Genomic DNA, 20,903 nt, shown 5'->3' on the forward strand with positions numbered 1-20,903 from the left:
GTCCCCATTAGCATCCCAGTGATTTACCACCTATGCTACAGCAAGTTACAGCAGCCAATTAACCTAAGAACCAGCATGTGTCTGAGAGAAAAATGGAGCACCCAGGGGATAACCATGTGGCCATAGAGAGAATGTGCAAACTCTACACACACAGCACCTGATGTCAGAATTGAACTAGGTCTCTGAAGCTGAGAGATCGCTGCACTATCTGCAGTACCACTGTGCCTTCTTGAACTACAGCATGAAATAAATAGCCAGAGGTTCTGTTCCTGATTAATAGATTCTCCCAAATAAATCTACAGCTCTGTGTGTGTGAATATGGGGGAAGAGTGCCCATCAACAGGTGTAGAAGCTTGGAGTTAATACCTTCAAGATTTAAAAAAATGTCAGTTTATGCTGATGGAATGCAAAGCTATCAATTAAAACTGGACTGAATTTAAGATTGAGATAAGATATCTTTATTAGTTAAGTGTACATCAAAACACACAGTGAAATGCATCTTTTCGCATAGAATGTTCTGGGGGCAGCCCGCAAGTGTCGCCACGTTTCCGGCAGCAACATAGCATACCCACAGCTTCCTAACCCGTACATCTTTGGAATGTGGGAGGGAAGCGGAGCACCCGGAGGAAACCCACGTAGAGACAGGGAGAACGTACAGACTTTATTATATGAAGTGATATTAACAGCCGACAGATTAAACAAGATGATACCAAAATTCTTAGCCAGGAGGACAAAACCTGGTTTTGCTGGTTATCTGCTCCTGTTCCTCAATAAGTCCTGATAAGAGGGATTGAGCGCATCTGAATAACAAGGTGCAGGGAGAACTGATGGGGAAATGGCACCTAGTTTCCACTCCTAGCATGCCTAATCTATAGAATATATGTGAATAACCCAGAAGTAGTAGGCCTCTCAGTGGTTTTCTAACCGAATGATTCCCTGAGTGATTGACTACAAAAGAAAGCAACATTAATAAACAATGAAAAGTTTGCCCATGATGTCTCAGCCCAGAAGCTTGGCAGATGCCAGGAAAGACAAGGTGCGGTGCACCTCCTTAATACTAATCCCCATCCGCAGGTTTTAGGACATAGTCTACCGCAGCCAGCATTATATTTTTAGGGCAGAGCAAGTCTTGAACAATTTTGACCCAATCCAATCAACCATTTCTACATGACTGAAGCAGAAATAAATAACCACTGCAGATTTGGCAGGAAGCAGTGAAAGAGGGCATTAAATGGCCATAAGCTACCAACTAGTTATAAGAAGAGCTAATATCCTCAGGTTTATTCACTCACATTTAATATCCCAAGGTCTGGAAACCTAAACTGCATGATACTTTCTGCAGTAGCCTGCTCATTTTTTAAAAAGTTTCCTGTAGTATTATTTTTTAAATCAGATTTACTTCTGTGTTTTGAAAAGTATAAACTGGCAGCAGTTAGAATGCCTTTTTACCACCCTTTCTGCCTGAAGCACTGCTTTCAGTGAACTATGCACTTGCACTTCTAGATTCCTCTGTTCCATAACAGTCCCCAGGGCCCCATCATTCACTGTAGTTCTTCCTGGTTTGATCTCACAAAATGCAAAACCTCACATTTATCTGGATTGAAGGCCTTTTGCCAATCCTCAGTGACCAGTGGCATCCTTCCGTATTAATCCCAACGCCAAGCACTTGGTCCATAACCTTCTATGCCTAAGTCATTCTAAATATTACAGTCCTCGGGAAGTTATGGTTGGTCAGCATTTGAATTCTCCTCTCTTGCTGACAAAGTGGTCCAAGTTTCAATAGCAGCTACAGTATTTATCAGCCAAACTACAGTGAATGCTGAAATCTGGAAAAAAAGCAGGAAATACTCAGCAGGGCAGGCGTCATCTGTGGAGAACAGATTTAACATTTCAGATCAATGACCTTCCAACAGAATGATTTTCAGATGTTATCCGGAATTCTGCGTTACTAAATTCAGTAGCATAAAGATACCACTGGAGATTATAGAAATGTCATTGTACTAATTGTAATTGTTCTCATTAACCTGTCAATCAGGTGGTTTCAGCAGGTAATCCTGATCTCACCCTATCAGAGATATTGTTTTTGTCCTAGCCATCCCTTGATCAGCTTCTCCGAATTTTACAATAAACTCATTTTCTCTCTTCCCCTGTCCCTAAAACATTGACCCTGTTTCCCCTTCTACAAATGATGCCTGACCCTCTGAGAGCTACCACCACTTTCCATTAATCAATGACTACTGCACGATTTCACATAGGATTGGTGACCTTGAAGGGGTTGCGGATTTCCACGGATGCAAGGCACTGAACATGCGTTGGAAGTGGAACCAGGGACCCCTGGATGTGTGTCAAACGTTCTGCTGCTGGGCTGCGCAGTGAGGCTGTCTCCTGTTATACGCTCTAAGTCAGTCAGTGTTGCAACACCCAAGGATCGTTGGTTAGTTTCACTTTCCCGAACGTGTGAAGCTTGGTTGCTGCTCTGTCAATTACTGAAGGTTGTTTTCAGCGTAAGTCCTTGAGTTTTCCATCCATTGCAGTTCACGAAGTGTTGAACAGCGTTGTACCGATTTTCTTCTGTGCTTAGTGCTTTATTTGTTAGGAACGCCAGATCCACGCGGAAAGATAAATACAGAGGCGAAAGCAACAGAGTTTCAGTTCCACAACAAGTCCTTGGAAAAGAAAAGGTTTTCAATTTCACATCTTGGGTCTTGTATTCTGCAGCAACTTGGCAACTTTTATTTTATGGGAATGCATAATGAGCAGAGATGCTGGTCGTGTATGAAAAATCGAAAGTGAAAGTGTTGATGTTCTTTAGAAAATAATATTTTGTAACTTGCTTTTCATAAATGCGCAGGCAAGCTTTACCTGTGTTTTCCTTTGTGTTGTATTGTTAAAATGTTACACTTTCTTTAAAGTGTTAACATAGAAGATCATTAGCAACTTCAGAAAGTTCAGAGTCGTACAAAAGGGAAACAGGCCGTTCGGCCCAACTCGTCCAACGACTGTGTTGATCAGAGAGCTAGTTCCACCTGCCCGCGTCTGGCCCATAGCCCTCTAAACCTCGCTTATCCATGTACTTATACAGATGGTTTTTAAACGTTGCTAATGTGCCCGCCTCAACTACTGTTTCTGACAGCTCATTCCAAATATGCACCACCCTTTGTGTGAAGAAGCTGCCTCTGATCTTAAACCTGTGCCCTGTTGTTTTTAGTACCTTCTCCCCGGGAAAAAAAGACTATGTACTTTCACCCTGTCTATGCCCCTCATGATCTTACATACCTCTATCAGGTCACCCCTCAATCTCCTATGTTCGAGGGAATAAAGTCCTAGTCTATGCAACCTCTCCTTGTAACTCAGGCCCCCAGGCAACATCCTGGTAAATCTTCCCTGCACCCTTTCTAGTTTAATAACTTGTTTCCTATAACAGGGTGACCAAAACTGTACACAATACTCCAAGTGCAGCCTCCCCAACTTATTACATAACTGCAACATAACTTCCCAACTCATTGCCTCAACTGGTGAAGGCCAGTGTGTCAAACGCCTTTTTCACCACCCTATCTACCTGAGACACTGCTTTCAGCAAGCTATGGACTTGCACTCCTAGGTCCCTCTGTTCCATAACACTCTCCAGGGCCCCACCATTCATTGTATGTCCCACCCTGGTTTGATTTCCCAAAATGCAATACCTCACGCTTATCTGGATTGAAAGCCATTTGCCAATCCTCAGTGACCAGTGGAATCCTTCCATGTTAACCCAATGCCAAGCACTTGGTCCATAACCTTCTAAGCCTAAGTGATTCTAAATGCTCATCTAAACACTTCTTGAATGCTGTCAGTGAGCCAGCTTCGACCACTCTCTCAGGCAGTGCATTCCAGTAAGGATTAGGGGTAGTTCTGTCTAGCATTCTGTCTACCACTGTTGCATTAGGTGATGGTCGGATCTTTGGAGCAACGCTCTCCCATCTGACACCCTTGTCATGCGGCCAGAGGGAGATACAGCCCATAACCAGGCCCTTTGGCCCACGGAGTCTGTGCTGACTAGCCTTGGACGGGATGGAGATTTTTGGCCAGTCTTGAATCGAATTAACAAGTGATCAACCACAGCACTTTGGGACAGAAAATTTAAAAGGATCATGCCCCTCAAGTGAAGGAAGTGCTACCTGCTCAGTACCAAATGTTTGACCCAGATCCTGACACTGACCCTACCTCTAGACTGTAAGTCAGAAAATTGCAGATGCTTGAATTCCAAATCTCCATCAGAAGAAAATAAATGAATTGCCTGGATCCAGTTGAAAATTACCAATGATATTACTAGGGTGCAAAAAGTTCTCCTTTTTCATTCGATCACATATTGCGTAAAACTCCAATATTACACCATCTGACTATTCGGAGGTCTCGATGGTTCAGCAACAGGCTCACCGGGTGCTATTTGCTGTGCTCCCATTAACCACACTGGGGCCCCAGTAATTGTCTTCCTTTTCCACTCACCAGGGCTCCAGTTCCTGTGCTTCTTCACTCACTGGGGCCCCAGTTTCAGTGCTCCCTTTCAATTTACCTGGTTCATTATAAAATTTGTTATAATGCTGTATAACATCCAACAAAGTCAATTAAAAACGTTTTGGGGTATAAAGAGAAATAAAATCCAATAGCCCAGAAAATCTGCTAGTCAGACACCACCAAAGTCTGGAGGGTGCCAGATTAGCAGAGTTTTCCTGTATAATGAAAATATGCCCCCCACATGGCATGCAGTACTACATTAGCATCAGACTACGTGTATTTCATGAAGACGGCACTGTGCACAGATTGTGAAGCCATTTGGCACGAGTTATGTTGCCATCATTTCTGTGTATGATACAGCATGCAGTTGTTCTTATATTTGAGAGTAATTTCTATTGGAACAGTGTAACCATCCCTGTCTGTATTCAGGGAACAAAATTCAATTACTTTAAATACAGTAAGCTTTGGTGTTCTTTTCTCGCTGCTCCCAGCTAAATATATTGCAAACCACCTATATTGTAATGACAACAAGTGTAAATTCAAGACCTGATTAATATAAACTAATGCAAGCTACAAATCAGATTTCAGAATCACAATTAACATTGGAAGCAGCAGGATAGGTTTCCAACACTCTGACTTTCAGTAGCCATGACTTTCCTCTCCAGAACGTTTCTCATGATTATGAGTTTTGCCTCAATAGCAGGCAAAATATGATAGTGTAGCAGTTAGCGTAACACTATTACTGTGCCAGTGACCCGGGTTCAATTCCCGCCGCTGTCTGTAAGGAGTTTGTACATTCTCCCCGTGTCTGCGTGGGTTTCCTCCGGGTGCTCCAGTTTCCTCCCATATTCCAAAGACTCACGGGTTAGGAAGTTGTGGGCATGCTATGTTGGCGCCAGAAGCATGGCGACACTTGTGGGCTGCCCCCAGAACACTCTACGCAAAAGATGCATTTCATCTTATAAATTCTCTCTTGCTTCATTTGAATCAAGGAGGCCGGGTTTAATATTTTCAATTTCTAGAAAGAAACATAAACTGCAATTTTATTGGAATCTGTTAATCACTGACACTTTCAAATAACTATGTAGCTGCAAGACTTTCTGTTATAAAGTGAATGTAAGAATCAATGGCCTCATAGCAGCATGGCTGCTGAGGATTCTTCACCCTGGCCAGAATCCCCTCAGTAGCCAAGTCTATGGTGTGGACCTGAGTGTAAGAAACAAAGTTGACCCCCTTGTCTTTGCAGAATTACCTGACCACAGATAGCCCTATTTTACCACAATGCCCATAGATCAGCAGGAGAGAGAGAGACGTGGACAAAGATTGACCATGTGAACAGAGGTACTGGGGTGGGAGGGGGTGTGGGGTAGGGAGATAGCTGACTTACAGCTGTTGTCCATGAAGGGGGCAGTCAAGAAAGGTCTGGAAAGGGAACACTTAAGATGCATTATACTATATTAAGGTTGGCAAAAGCAGCAATATGCCTGTAAAGTTTGTAGCCTGCTTTACTCCTACAGCCACTTTTTGACCTGCAGCATCAATTAGATCAAAATTTGTTCCTTGCCCTTTATTCATATCCACATGTGCATCAGCGTGTTGAATATTTCCTGGTGAAGTTTAATGTGAAACTTCATATCTTTGTGACAGGTTTATAGTCTTGAAGCTGTGGAAATTACACCATGGAATTCTCTGGAAATGAATGGGTGAGTCAATAGTTTTTGAACCAATAGAGCATACAGAATATAACCAAGGAGAGGCCATGCACCCCTTCAAGCCTGCTCCATCATTCAATAACGTCATGGCTGATCCTGTGCCTCAAGCCTTCTTCCCTATCTGATCACTGTATATTTTGATCTGCATACTCTTCAAAAACCTATCAATCTCAGCCCTGAATTTACTCAACTGCTGAGCATCAATGGTGGAGAATTCCAAAGGTTTATAATCTGCTGTGTAAAGAAATTCCTTCTCACAGTACCAAGTGTCCAGACACTTACCAGTGGACTTTGCCCCTGGTTCTAAACTCCAGCACAAAGAAATAGCATCAACTCTGTCAATCTCTCTCGGAACCCTGCACGAATCATCTCACATTCTTCTAAACTCCAGGGAGTACAGAACATTATTACTCACTCTCGCTTCTGAGGATAAACCCTTCTTCCCAGGAATCAGCCTTGTGAATTCACACCTTACTGTCTCCAATGTTGTACTGTATTGATGGTGACAATGTTTCCCGGAGCACAAATGCACAATGTCCTTTCTCTTTATTGGTGGAGTGTGTGTATGCATAAGCCTTACTGGACACACACACTTAGTTGTCCACTCTTCAAGTCAGGATGACAGAAGTGTCTAGGAGCAGGAGCAGACCATTCCCCCTCTTAAGCTGGCACCACCATTTAATCAGATCACAACTGATCAATGCCTCAGCTTCATTAAACCTCCTTTGTTCAGTATTCTTGTTATCCTAACCTAATCCAAACCTATCAGTCAGTCTTGAAAATTTCACTTGATCTAGCATTACTAATTTTTTGGAGAATGAGTTACGGATTTCCAATATCCTTTGTAGGCAAAAATGCTCCCTGATTTCACCTGAGTGGCCTCGCTCTGATTTGAAAGTTCTGCCTTTTGCTCAGAGGAAATTTTTCACTTTATCTCCTTGATCAAATGTACAATTTTAAAAATGTTTTATGAAATTCAATGGCAACTTTCAAACCTCAAAGACCACAAATTATGTTTGAGCCACATAACTTTGTAATTTTACCCTGGTATCTTTCCATTGTTACTACTATTCCTTCATCATCACAGTCTAAATCCCGGAAATATCTGTTCAACAGTTTTGTGGAATATCTTCACCAGAGAAACTGTTGCAGTTCAAGAACATTGACTCATCATTATCTTCTCAACGGTAATTAGAAATACTCCCCAAAAAATTAAACAAAAAGTTACGACAAGCTTTCACAAGCAACAAAGAATTGACAGACTGGATATTAAGATGATATTAGTTGAGAGAGGAATCTTGATCAAGACACCAGGAAAATTCATACTAACTTGTTTGGTGAAAGTACATTCCTTGTTAATACACTGTGATTTGAACTATGTTTTGCCACATTTTATATTGTTTTTGTATTTAGATTAGTTGGCATACAACCTTGAATCAGAGGATTGCTTTGTGCATGGCTGTGAGATTTCATCCAATTAAACTTTACTTGGAAGCAATTAATTTAAACAGCATAAAATAACTTGCAAAGAAAAGGCTTTCAGAAGCAGTTTTTTTATTTTCATGGTGCAGGGGGAAATCACCTTCTGAATCTCCATGTTGTTTAGTTTTATATTGTAAGTTGGGATCTTTTACATTATGGCTGGAGACAAGGGCTTCAGTGCAATACATCACTGCAAAAGACAGTTTGATAACAATGTAACAACCATTGCCTCAGGAGTCTGTAGAGACATGAGCCTTGCTTGTGAAGTCATCAATGAGTCCTGAACTTACAAACATCTGAAACAGAGCCGAGAATGCCACTTATAACTATATCAAAGTGAGTTTAGTAAGAGATTACGCTTCAAGTGTGACCCTTTTATATATGCTGTTTCTCTTTTACAGGGCTTGCTCGTCAATCCACAGAACCAGGCCACAAATAGTGCCTCACAGCTGCAAATACTTCAAAGGGAAATAGAAAAGTGCAAGGTCAGAGTGCAGTGGTGTTTTTTGATTATCATGAATATGAATTCAGGACACTATAAATGTGTTTGAGAAAATCTCTTTTTGTTCAGTATTTCTAGTGAAACTACAAATGGACATTCTCAGATGCATATAATAATTATTGTGAGTCTCAAAAAGTTACTGTGCAGGCACAGCAAACAACTAGGAAGTCATATGACATACTGTCCTTTACTGAGAGGAGCTCGGAAGCTATGAGTAAGGAGAGGAAAGATGAAGGACAAAGGAGCTTGGAGTTTAGAAGAATGAGTTGTGATAGTAATGAAATGGATAAAGTTCTTGAAGGACCACAGAGTGGAAGCTGAGAGGGTGCTTCTCTTGACTGGAGAACCTAGAGCTAGTCTCAGACTGAGGGTTGGTGAGTTAGAACTGAGATGAGAAATTGTTATGAATCTCTGAAATTCTCTGCCCCGGACGACTGTTCATTTGTTGAATATAGTTGAGTGTGAGGTGGGTAGGCTTCTGAGTCCCAATGAAGTCAAGCGATAGGGAGGCAGGGTAGTGAAATAGATTAAATGATCTTATTGAATGGTAGAGCAGAAACCTGTTTGAGGTACTGGTATAGACCGCTCCTGCTCTCCTTCCACTCTGATATTATATTATGTTACACAATGTGTGCAGCAATTTTGTTGCCTCTTATGGGTTCTGACAGGGTTGATTGTAAGCAGGGATGAAGGAAATGAAAGAGTTTAAAATCTATTTTTAATATGCTGAAGCTCAATGAAAGTGAACTAGGAGAGTCAGGTTGTCAGAAAGAGTCTCCGGCAACAGCTATATGCATTAGATACGATGTTACAACAGATGAAAAAGAATGACTAGAAGTATGACAGTTCCCTTGCCACCTTTCCTAAATACTTGGAATCTTCCAATTCACTTGGGCAATAAAAGTGGTTCTTCAATAAAGCACTATCTTTTATATTCTACCAGGGCCATTATAATTCCGTGTTAAAGGACAAGGATGACTTGGTAAGAGTAAAACTTGAAATCGAAGAGGTGACAGCAAAATATAATGCCCAGATTCAAAGATATCAACAAAACTTTGAAGATGACAAATTAGAAAATACGATTCAGGACCTAAACTTTCAGGTTGGCATTTCTATAGTTTGTATTTATTTATATTTCTGACCGGTAACACTTAATGAACTGAAATATATGAAGCAATTGTTCTGCCACTCTGCACATGGTGTTTGTAAAGCTGGTGACTGCGGCAAGTTGGTTTAATGATCAGGACAAGTGGAACATGTGGATTAAACAGCAAGAAGATTCTGTTTTAATCCTTCAGATTCTGTTTATGTTCTCCTGTTTACATCTCCCCAGAGACCTGTATTCCTTTGTTATTCATTGAACCATACCCTGATTTTCATCTATGATCTTCATACTATTGGAGGAACCACCTTGTTTTTATTTTATATTAAATTAGGGTAGTACTTCATTCAGATGACAACAGAGACATGCTATAGCTTGAATGTGCTGACACTCTGCACCTATTCATGAGAGAGCTGTTCAAGCTGCTGATCCTGTTATATAGAAATTAAGTGGATTAACAGGTGATAGATACATAGAATTGCTGTGGCTGGTTTCAATTGAGGGGCCTTTTTTCAGATGAACATATGGAGTGATGGTTGATTTGGGTGAAGTGGTGTGTAATGAAATGTAGATTTAAGAGTAGTGCTCCAAATTGTGCAATGGTTTGGAGAAATGAATCAGAGTTGCCTGGTCACAAAGGCACATCCCTCCTGATTTTAAAGCAGGCTTGATGGATGACCTGCTTACTTCCTTAGCCTGTCATTTTCATTTATTTGTGTGTATGTATGTTAAATAAATCTCTACTAACATTACCAAGAAGTCAACATGTACTTAAAAGAAAAATTAAACGTTCTTTTTATGCATTTCAGTTGCTGATCTGAAATTGGAGCACTTTCACTGAGGTGTCTCTCAGATTAGGACTGAGATTTTACTTTTGGCAGAATGAAAATGCTCAGTTGTCAGAAAACACAGGAACCTTCTGGATGGGGCTGTCTGCCATCTGCAGCTCTCAGTTAGAATATGCTTCCTCCAAGGGGGAAGCCTGTATCCTGAGCTCATTACAGCTACCTCCTTTCTGTTGCAAGCACCCTCAAAGGATTTAGTACTTTTATTGATCTGGGTTTGCTCTTCTGTAGGAGAAATTGAATGAAGCCGAGAAAGAAATTGAGGCTGTTATCAAGGAGCAGAATACAATAAAGGAGAAGTTAACAAAACTTGATGAGCAGAAAGCAAAGTTGGAGAGGCAGCTCAAGGTAAGACGGAAATAGCGTTCTGTTAGTTGTCCAACAGGTAGAGAGAAAAATCACCTTTATTCAGTGTTCAGGATCAGCTGCTCACATAAGACAAAGAGTTATCTCTTGGCAATGATCTACACTGGCTGACGCCCATGAATAGTCTCTTGGGATCACTGTGGGTCGTGGTATGAGAGAAAATAAGAAGCAGTAATTGGAAGGGCAGAGGAAACCAATGGCATGTGGGAATTGTCCAGACAGAAAACCATTACTTGGGGCTTGCGTTGAAATAGTTTGGAGAGAAAGAAATTTTTTCCAGGCGATTGCCTTTCAAAAAGATTCCTAATACTCTGCTAGCATAAAATGAATAATTGTCTTAAATAATTGGACTTTCTTTGTGAATAATACTTTGGACAAATGCCTCATTAAAAGCAGTCTGGCCAGTCACAGCCACTCATATGTGGATATATGTTTTAATAATTTCCTATCCATGTCTTAATAAGAATATACTTTTACATAACTGCTACACTCTTGTTTCTAATGTCAATCACATTCATGTTCTGACTTTCTACAGGTTTCTTCATGTATGCCCGAGAAAAAGTGGGTTTTTGCTCTCCAAGAAACAGAAGAGAATGAACAGAAAGTAAAATTTGATGTCAAGCCAAACATTCGGTATCCAATCAAAGGGGGATGTGCCCTGATCACATTTGACGATGAGAAAGGTAGAACACTTTTCCTCAGCAGTAAGATTGGGGAAGAGGGATCAATTATAATCAATGACTATTTCAATTAGGACTCTGGTGAACAAGGTTAAAGGGTTAAACAGTGAATGTGAAGTTAGCTCATTGTTGCATTTATTTTGTCCCCAGTACGGAGAAGACTGTTTACACTCTGCCTGTAGACATTATAAATGCATAGCTAAATCAAGTAGAAAAGATCTTAATGCTGTCTTAGAGTATTTACTCAATGTTAACACATTTATCAACAACTTTTTTATTCATTTTTGTGATGCGGACATTTCTGGCAAGACCAAAATTTGTTGCCCATCCCTTATTGTCCTTGACAAGTTGATGCTGAGCCACCTTTGTGAACTGCTGCAGTCCTTCTATTGAAGATAGGAAGGGAGTTGCAGGGTTTAGACCCAGTGAGGATGAAGGATCGGCAGTATGTTTCCAAGTCAGGATTGTGTTCAACTTGGAGGAGCACCTTCACGGTATGGTGTTCCTTTGCAACAGGCTCTTTGTCTTTCTTGGTGGTAGAGGTCACGTGTTTGCAGGCTGCTGTTGGAACTGCCAGGTGAGTGATTAGACAAGTAATTAAAGTGCACTTTGTCAGTGAGACACACTGCAGCCACTGTGTGCCGGTGGTGGAGAGAATGAATGTTTATTGTAGTGGGTGGGATGCTAATCAAGTGAGCTGCTTTCTCCTGGATAGGGTCAAGCTTATTGAGTGTTGAAGGAGATGCAGCCATCAGAAAAGAGGGAAAGTATTACATCAAGCTCCTGACATGTGGGTGTGGTTCATGGAAAGACTCTGGGATGTCAGGAGATGAATTACTCACCACAGGGTACCCAGCCTTCCTCCTCTGCTTGCAGGCTCAATATTTGTTAGTCCTGAATTCTATTAACCAATATGACAGAACAAATACAAAGTCTGGTAAAACTCCACGACCTAACCATTTGGACATCCTGATGGTTCGGCATCTGGCCCACCAGTTGATGGTTGCGTACTCCCCGACCACTCGCCAGGACACCCGTTCCTGCACTCCCTTTAAACTTACCAGGTTCACTGTGTAACATCTGACAAAAAGTGAATTAGAAGTGTGTTGGAGTATTAATAAAGTAACATCTGATAGGCCAGATGATTTGCAAGCCCAGCACCAGCAAAATCCAGAGAATGCCGGATTAATGGATTGAGGATTAGAAATTCAGTTGCACTAATCACACCTTTCAGTAGTGGCTGCTTGTTGTACTCTGCTTCTGAAATTTCTCTCTACTGAAGTCAATGTTACTGTAATTCTGAAGCAGATTACAATGCACAGACATGACTATATTGCATGTTCAGCACAAGTGACCAAGAACAAGAACCCATTGTGGTTTTTATTGTATTATCTGGAAGTACCTATAACTATAATTGGAAGCATCAAACTTACACCTTATAAGTTTTTAAAATTGTTTTTGAATCATTATTACAGTTGCTGCTAAGATATTGGAGATGGGACATCACAAGATTGAAATTGGAGAGTGTTCAATTAATATAAAAGCTCATCCAGTGAAGCTGCCGACTGTGGAAGAAATTGAAGTAAGTCTGAATGTTGCCTGCAGATCATCCACCCAGTGATACTGCAGCTGATTCCCACCAGTAGAGCCTTTCCCTTCAGATGGACCTTGTTCCAATAACTTTGCCTTCTGTTTTCTGGTTATAAGTTGGGATCGGTATCATATGTCAGAGCCAGTGGAATGGTTCATTACATATATCTTGCTTGTGTGTCATGGCCATAAGTAAAGGCTCAAATGACAGTCTATGGCAGAGTCTGTTGCTATGTTGCCATAGTACTCTTCAATTTGTCTGTATCTGGTTGAGCACAACGTTCTCTTCCAGTGCATTGTCCCAACTGGTGGGCCTCTCCTCATTTGGTTCCATGCATGAGCTGTGATCATCTTCAACAATGAATATTAAGGATTAAAAATACAGCGGCACGAAACACACCCTTCAGTAGTGGCTGTTTGTTGCACTCTGCTTCTGAAATTTGTTTCAGTTGAAGTCAGCAATGTAGTGCAAAGTGGTCAAAGTGTAGGTGAGGTATTGGTATAGGTTTATTAATGTCACATGTACTGAGACACAGTGAAAAGCTTTTGTTTGCGTGCCATCCAGGCAGATCATGCCATATATATGTATATCGAGGTAGTTAAAAAGAAAAACAGAACGCAGAATACTGGTGTCCACTTCAGAAATACTTCATTGGTTGTGAAGCACATTGGGACATCCTGAGGCCACAAGAGGTGCTATGGAAATGAAAGCTTTTCTTTTAATCTCTGCTCTGTCAAGCCAAGTTTCAGTAGTTACAATGTTGATGCAGTTATACCTCATGGTCTGGTAGTGGCTCCAGATCCCAGCCTGTCAGCTGCTGTAGAATGGATATTAAGTTGAGACCTCTTGTGAGCTTTAATGATTCTGACCTGTGCTGAATCTGCCGTCTGTCTCCATGAAGTAAGAAGCTTGACACTGAAAAGCATGAACTCTTCCTACAGATTCAGACCCAAGTTTGCAAACACAGAGTGCTGATTTCAGAAATCCCAAAGTTTCTTCCAGCTGACCAGATGTTGGACAAGTTGGAACTCCACTTCAGCAAGCATAGGAACAATGGAGGAGAAGTGGAAAATATTGAGCTCTTGGAAGATTCTGGAAATGTGGTGATCACATTTGCTGATGAAGGAAGTAAGATATCAAATGTAAAGTTTTCTGAAAATCTATGCATATATTATTAATCTTTTCCTTATGACTGTCCACAAATGTTTACTGATCTTTGTGCAGAGGGGTGACCTGATAGAAAATATAAAATTATGAGAGGCATGGATGAGGTAGGTCTTTTTCCCAGGGTGGGAATGTTGAATACTAGAGGATGTAGCTTTAAGGTGAGAGGGGGAAAGTTTAAAGGAGATTCACAAGGCAAGTTTTTTACACAGAGAGTGGTAGCTGCCTAGAAATCGCTGCTGGGGGGTGGTAGAAGCAGATATGATAGTAATGTTTAAGAGGCATTTAGACAGGCACATGAACAGGCAAGGAATAGAGGGATATGGACCATGTGCAGGCAGATGGGATTAGTTGAAATTGGCATCATGGTCGGCATAGACAATGTGGGCCAAAAGGCCTGTTCTTGTGCTGTTCTGCTCTAAAAAAACCCATGAGTATCTTTGACCGCCATTGTTTCCAGCTTTTCACCCTTTCAAAAGTGATTTCAACTTTTTTAGAATCACAGTTGCCATCTGGCTTTTTGAGGAGCTGAGACTCCAGTGGGGATTTGTGAAGGTTTTATCTAAGCTCAGTTACATTAGTTTATGAGTGTATTCCTCTGTACCTCTTTTGTAAAGCCAGTTAGGATGTTTTACTATACTAAAAGTGCTATAAAAATGTAAGTTGATGCTGTTGAGTATCAGAGTTTCTCTGATGGTTAGCTGGTTAAGATGGAAAAGATTTAAATAGACAAGGCAGAGGGTCTCTGAAAATCAAAGAACTGCTGATGCTGGAATTCTGAAATAAGAACAGAAAGCTCTTGGTGGCCAGCTATGATTCTGATCTGCACACAATCTGACCATCTGTCTTCATGAGGTAAGGAGGTTGACACTGAAAAGCATGAACTCTTCCTGCAGATTCAGACTCAAGTTTGCAAACACAGAGTGCAGGTCAGGCAGCATCTGAGGAAAGGGAAACAGAGTTAATGTTTTAGGTCAGAGAAAGACCTTTGGTTCTGACAATAGGTCGTTATCTTGAAATATTAACTCTGCTTCTCTTTCCACAGGAAGATCTCTGAATTGATTTGTCTCTGTTTAGCTCACCAATCTCTGCTTGGCATTCTTGGCTTGAGAAAGTTGACCAGGGAGATCGCCTGCTTCTTGCTGGATTGTGTGCAGAGCAGACACAGCAAAGCCTTTTTGCCAGTGCAAGCTGTTAGGTGTTTGGCAGAATGTCTCTAGAGTTACTGAAGTGCGGTGTAAAATGGGACAAGATGCAATCAAAGTCATTCACTGGATAACTTACATGAAAATATTATCCCCAACAAACTTAGTTGCTTTGAGCTAATGGGCCAGATTTATTGGAGTATGCATGTTCATGGACCATTGCTTGGGCACATGTCAATATAGTGTATATTGGGTTGGGGTCAGGAGTGGGTTTAGAACATAGAACACTACAGCACAGTACAGGCCCTTCGGCCCACAATGTTGTGCCAACATTTTATCCTGCTCTAAGATCTATCTAACCCTTCCCTCCCACATGGCCCCCTATTTTTCAATCATTCATGTGTCTATCTAAGAGTCTCTTAAATGTCCCTAATGTACCTGCCCCCACAACCTCTGCCGGCAGTGCATTACACGCACCCACCATTCTCTGTGTAAAAACTTACCCCTGACATCCCCCTTCTACCTTCCTCCAATCACATTATAATTATGTCCCCTCGTGTTAGCCATTGTCGCCCTGGGAAAAAGTCTCTGACTGTCCACTCGATCTATGCCTCTTATCATCTTGTACACCTCTGTCAAGTCACCTCTCATCCTCCTTCTCTCCAAAGAGAAAAGCCCTAGCTCGCTCAACCTATCCTCATAAGAAATGCTCTCCAATCCAGGCAACATCCTGGTAAATCTCCTCTGCACCCTCTCTAAAGCTTCCACATCCTTTCTATAATGAGGTGACCAGAACTGAACACAATAAAAGCTGCAATATTCACTTATGAAGCAATTTCCTGTGAAGGTTTACAATCTGGTGCTGCACATTAACAGTATGTTGTGAGTGAGATTTTTCACAGGTGTGATTTTAACAGTGTGAAGATTTATGAATTTTACAAGGTGGCCTGGGCATGAATTAAAATAAAATCAGTTAGTAATTTCAGCATCAACCAAAGATCAAACCTGTAGCCTTTCAGCTCTGATGGTCAACAAATGCCTGAACAAGCTAAAGAATTGAGGCTTCAAAGTGTCAGTCTCCTGATTCTAGGTCCCTCTCCTGCCCCCAACTGCAATTCTCATTTGGGTTCAAAGCACAGATTTAAAAAAAAACAACAGAACCACAGGACTCGGTTCAAAGCACAGGGTCCTGTGGCCAAAAGCCACAAAACCAAAATAGAACTTCTCAGTCAACAAAAGAAGTGATAATACTTGCTTCTCAGGATCCCACAATGGGAGTTTTTGATCCCAGTTACCTGTTGAATTGATGGAAAAGTCTTGAGGGGCTGAATGGCTTATTCTTGTTTCCAGGCTCCACTGAGGTCAAACGTTGGGTGTTCTGGCCACAGGAAGAGATACACAGGTGGTGATTTCCCCCATCCCACCGTCTTTCATTGTCATGTGCCTTGTGGTGCCAGATTACCCAGCAGAACCTGGAGCAGCCTGGCCTCAGTTCACCATTCGCTGCCTAGATAACCCCCGACGGCTGGGAGTGGGGAGCCAATTGGAAGGAACATGTGAAGGATTTTAGAGATGTTATGAAAGTGATTGCACTTCCATGAGCAGGTGGAAATACTTGCAAGACATTACCTGGATAACAAACTCTTTAATTCATTTAATTTTTTTCTAGTTTCTGAGAATTTGACAAAAAAAGAGTTTCATCAGGTGACGTTTCGGGGAATTGAGAAAACTGCCATTTTGAGGGTCTCGCCATTTATTAAGGGTGAAATTGAGCACATAAAGGTATGGAATCTTACCCTGACATTTACTTTTTGCTTATTTTATAGGGGTGATTTTAAAGCAAGTTAAATTATACCACATACGTACATAATATATTTCTGATGAGTGCATTGAGTTTTGTGGTTGTCTGTAAGTTTATGTCGTAGAATTAACAGGACGACTGGTGGACGTGCTGAACAACACCCCAACTCTACAAATTGGAACAACTGACAGGATGATTCAACACACTTTTTACATTGATAGCATTTGATACTTTCTTTTCTATCTCCTTAATCTGTTTGCACTATTGCTCTGGCTCACTTTGTGGCACTCTTGCTTCTTTGTCAGAAGGTTCTGGTTTCAATTCCCACTCCAGGAATTTGAGTTTAGAAATCTAGGCTAACCTGAATAACCTGACAGGGATTGCCCTGTCAGTGATCTCACCGTCTTTTGCATGAGATTTTAAACTGGGGAAATCACAGGGCACTATTTTGAAGAAGAATAGGGAAATTATCCCCGGTATCCTAATTACTTTTTACCACTCAAATTTCTGTAAAAAATGATTATGTGGTTATTACTCTTGCTCTTTATGGGAGCTTATTGCATGCAAATCTCCATATTACCAATTTTACTGTAGTGACTACACTTTCAAAGTATTTCATTGTCTGTAAAGTACTTTAGGACAACTGGAAGGGGACACAAAGGTGCTATGGCAATGTGCATTATGCCTACTTTTGTTTTATATCTCACTAATTTCTTCTGTTTTCCTCACTGTGACTCCTTCTTCCTGTTGTTCAATATCATGCCTGCCAGATAATCATCTCTCATTTTCTATCTAATGGACTATTCTGATCCTTTCCTCTGTGTGTGTGTGTGTGTGTGTGTGTGTGTGTGTGTGTGTGTGTGTGTGTGTGTGTGTGTGTGTGTGTGTACATGCGCGAGTGCATGTGTATAGTGTGCGTGTGTCTTTATGTGCATGTTTGTGTGCACGTGTGTGTGGGAGTGTATGTGTGCACATGCGTGTATATGGCCATGCATGTGTGTGTGTGCACTTGTGTATGTGCGTGTATGCATGCTGTGCATGTGTGTGTGTGTGTGTGTTTTCCTTCTTCACCCTTTTATTCTGTTCATTGATTGAATATTAACATACAGATGTGAGAGTGAAATCAGTTGAGCTGGCACAGCACGCCAGCAAAAAAATGGCCAACACAATCAGTGCAAATGGCTTAACTTGGTAATGTTAGCAATATAACAGCACCAGTAAGCAATTAAACTTACTTTCACTCCTGCTACAATATCTAGCCTTTTCTTTCCCCTATAAATACTGCCTGACTTGCTGAATACTTTTGCCTTGTGTTCAATACCTGCTGTACTTTGGACTATTAACACATTCCATTGTTTTCTGTTTTACCCACAGGTAGGTGAGATTATTTCCAAAAAGACTGTGCTGCTTACTGGAATTCCAGATATACTGGATGAAGAGAACCTTAAAGACTTCTTGCAGATTCATTTCCAGAAGCCGAGGAATGGAGGCGGGGAGGTGGATGTGATCGCATACGTCCCTGAGGGGAAAAGTGCAATAGCTTGCTTTGGGGTGGACAATGAGGAAGAGATCTGAAAGATTCATAGTTTTCTCCAGAAAGGAATACTGGAATGTAAATTTTACCTAGGAATGAACTTCTCTTCATATTTGATTTTTAGATAATGTTAGTGCATACCCACATTACCAAGCTGGAACTATGATGCTGTCTGCAAAGGTGTGTGCCGGGAACCAGCAATAGTAGAGACCTATCCCACTCCCACCCCACCCAATACTCATTAACATGTTAAGGATGTGTGCATATATGTCTAATATGTGCACCTATTTAATGTGCTCTTTCAAAATGTTTCAAAGTTAAATTCATGGCTGCAGGTGGTTTGGTATTAAACTGGGGGGAAGGTAACAGAATAGATGTGCAGTTCTTCCTCCATCTGATGGATATAAAGCTTGAGGTGTCTCTTCTGCTCCTTGAAGTTGAGAGGGGAAACCATTTTCTCCTGAACTATTGGTACAGGCACTGTGAAGCCATTAGCAACATGATGTGAGCTACCATGAAACCTATGTTCCGCCTTTCCCCTTTGGTATAATGTGGCTAAACTCAAGAACTGTATGATGTGTGGATTGTTGATATAATTCTGGCCACACTGTTTTGTAATGCTGGGCACCTCTTACTCGCAGTGAACAAAATGAGATGGCAGAGGGTCTAAACTGGAACAAACTGCCTGTTGTGAAGCCCAAAATAAGCATCTCTCAGTGATTGCTTTGATACACTCATTGTTAGTTGCTTTTATAGATATAGTCCATGTTGCAACAAAAGATAGGGCTAATGGTTACGGTTCAATTACAGGAATGTAAACTCCAAAATCTTCCTCAGCACTGTAATTGTATGTGCTCTTCCAAGTCTGGCTTCTTCGTCATTCTTGAAGTTAATCTCATCACCATTCATGGTCAAGGTCCTAAGCTCTGTAATTTTCTCCCTTGATCCCTCTGCCTCCCTCCTATTAGGACACTTCCATCTGAAAAAATTCTTAGGTACTCAAGTGGGTGTGCTTGACTACCATTGGGCTATTAATGCCCATGTTGGTTAGAGAATGCCCCATTGCAAGTTCTAGTTGCACATTTTTGTATTCGAAAATGCATCCCTGAGACAGAGACCGGTTTGGGGAAGGAGGTCTGGCAGCTGTAGGCTCAACCGGAGCTGCAGCGCATCTTTAGGCTTGGATTTGTTCTCTCTGTAACCATATATGTGTCCTCGCTGTTATCCTGAGTGGATAAAAGAGTCAAGAAATGGGCAATAGTACAACACTATCACAGTCTGGAACATTTAACGTTCCAGCTTAACATCTTAACATGTAGATAGTTTGCTTCCTTTCAAATAAAATTTATCTCTTTTGATAACTTTATGTTGTTGAAGGCATTACAGGGGTTTGTGGTTAGACCAGGTATGAGTAAGCTGGAAGGATCAAGGCTCGTGGTCAGTGGGGTGGGGATGGGGTGATCATCTGGAAGGTTAGGTGCCTGGGTTAAGGGACAATGGTCAAGGAAGTGGCTGGGGACATGGAAATGTGTGGAATTTGGAGCCTTCATCATGGTCGGGAGAATCAGAAGGGTGTCAGGAGGTTGGTTGGATTGAAGGAGGGTCCTTGTTGCTATGGCAAGGTGTTATGCTCTTGGCCTTGGTGTGGGTCAGGAGTGAGATCAGTCTATTTTCAGTTCTCTTGTAGTTCTCTTGGCATCAATGTATAGGACTTAACCCGCAGGCATCCCAATCCAGCATTTAATTATTAAAACATGGATATCTTGGGAGTGATCAATAATGGTTACTTCTTGGAGTCTACATTCTCCTTTAATAGGGAATGATATCAACCTGGTGCTGCTGGTGTGAAGATTGTGTCAGGAGTGCAGGAGTGACCAAGGTCAAAAAATGCTCTATTGAATTTCTGGAGTGTTGCCAAATGACCTAGAAATGATGGGTGTAACACTTCACTCTAAGAAAAATCAGTTTTCTATTTTATAATGTCAAAAATCCTTGCTTAATATTACTGAATTTCTAGGCACCATTATAAATTTCCCCTCTGAAAAAGCTTTCGGTCATCTATACTAATATCTCCTCCTGTTACTCGATGTCTGATTTTGTTTGTAAACCTCTTGTGAAGTCCCTTGGGACCTTCTGCTAAAGGCTCATACAAATAAAAGCTGTTGTTTATTTTGAACAGAGGTTGGTTTGTGATTTTCTATTAATAGCATCCTTCTATGCTGAATGAACAGAAGTTGGCTGCTTATGTGTTACAAAAAAAATACATTGGGAAATACTTTCTATAGAAAATACACACATGCAAAAACAGGTGCCAATTTTGAAGTTTAAAGTCAATCTATTCATTTAAAACAGCCAAATATTAAACAACTTAATTTCAATGTTTATTTGAGAATGCTACACAGGAACACGACGCATTGTGGGCAGAGGAAGTTTGGTGGGGATGTCAATACACAGTGGCCATCACCTGTAGACCCTGTGATACAGG

At 41.2% G+C, this 20,903-nt stretch overlaps 1 protein-coding gene across 2 annotated transcripts; it reads left to right on the forward strand.

Moving 5' to 3' along the window:
- Positions 1–2,366: 2,366 nt before the first annotated feature.
- On the forward strand, positions 2,367–20,575 carry ifi35 (interferon-induced protein 35). Of its 2 annotated transcripts, none has more exons than XM_052038648.1 (10): positions 2,367–2,504; positions 6,142–6,197; positions 8,090–8,173; positions 9,134–9,292; positions 10,369–10,485; positions 11,039–11,186; positions 12,659–12,765; positions 13,716–13,902; positions 16,753–16,865; positions 18,259–20,575. In XM_052038648.1, the coding sequence occupies exons 2-10, from the start codon at positions 6,174–6,176 to the stop codon at positions 18,457–18,459; spliced, it is 1,140 nt and encodes a 379-aa protein (XP_051894608.1). In that variant the 5' UTR covers positions 2,367–2,504; positions 6,142–6,173; the 3' UTR covers positions 18,460–20,575. The 2 variants fall into 2 exon arrangements, with proteins under 2 accessions (XP_051894608.1, XP_051894609.1); XM_052038649.1 differs by lacking the exon at positions 2,367–2,504 and adding an exon at positions 2,540–2,681.
- Positions 20,576–20,903: the final 328 nt, after the last annotated feature.

The sequence above is a fragment of the Pristis pectinata genome, chromosome 25, assembly GCF_009764475.1.
Source record: "Pristis pectinata isolate sPriPec2 chromosome 25, sPriPec2.1.pri, whole genome shotgun sequence".
Taxonomy (NCBI): domain Eukaryota; kingdom Metazoa; phylum Chordata; class Chondrichthyes; order Rhinopristiformes; family Pristidae; genus Pristis; species Pristis pectinata.

Bases quoted from the DNA above. Each gene is read 5' to 3' on its own strand.
- ifi35 (XM_052038648.1), top strand. From the start codon at position 6,174: ATGGAATTCTCTGGAAATGAATGG. The intron at 11,187-12,658 runs GTAGAACACTTT...TCATTATTACAG, and splicing joins CACATTTGACGATGAGAAAG to TTGCTGCTAAGATATTGGAG. The intron at 12,766-13,715 runs GTAAGTCTGAAT...CTCTTCCTACAG, and splicing joins CGACTGTGGAAGAAATTGAA to ATTCAGACCCAAGTTTGCAA.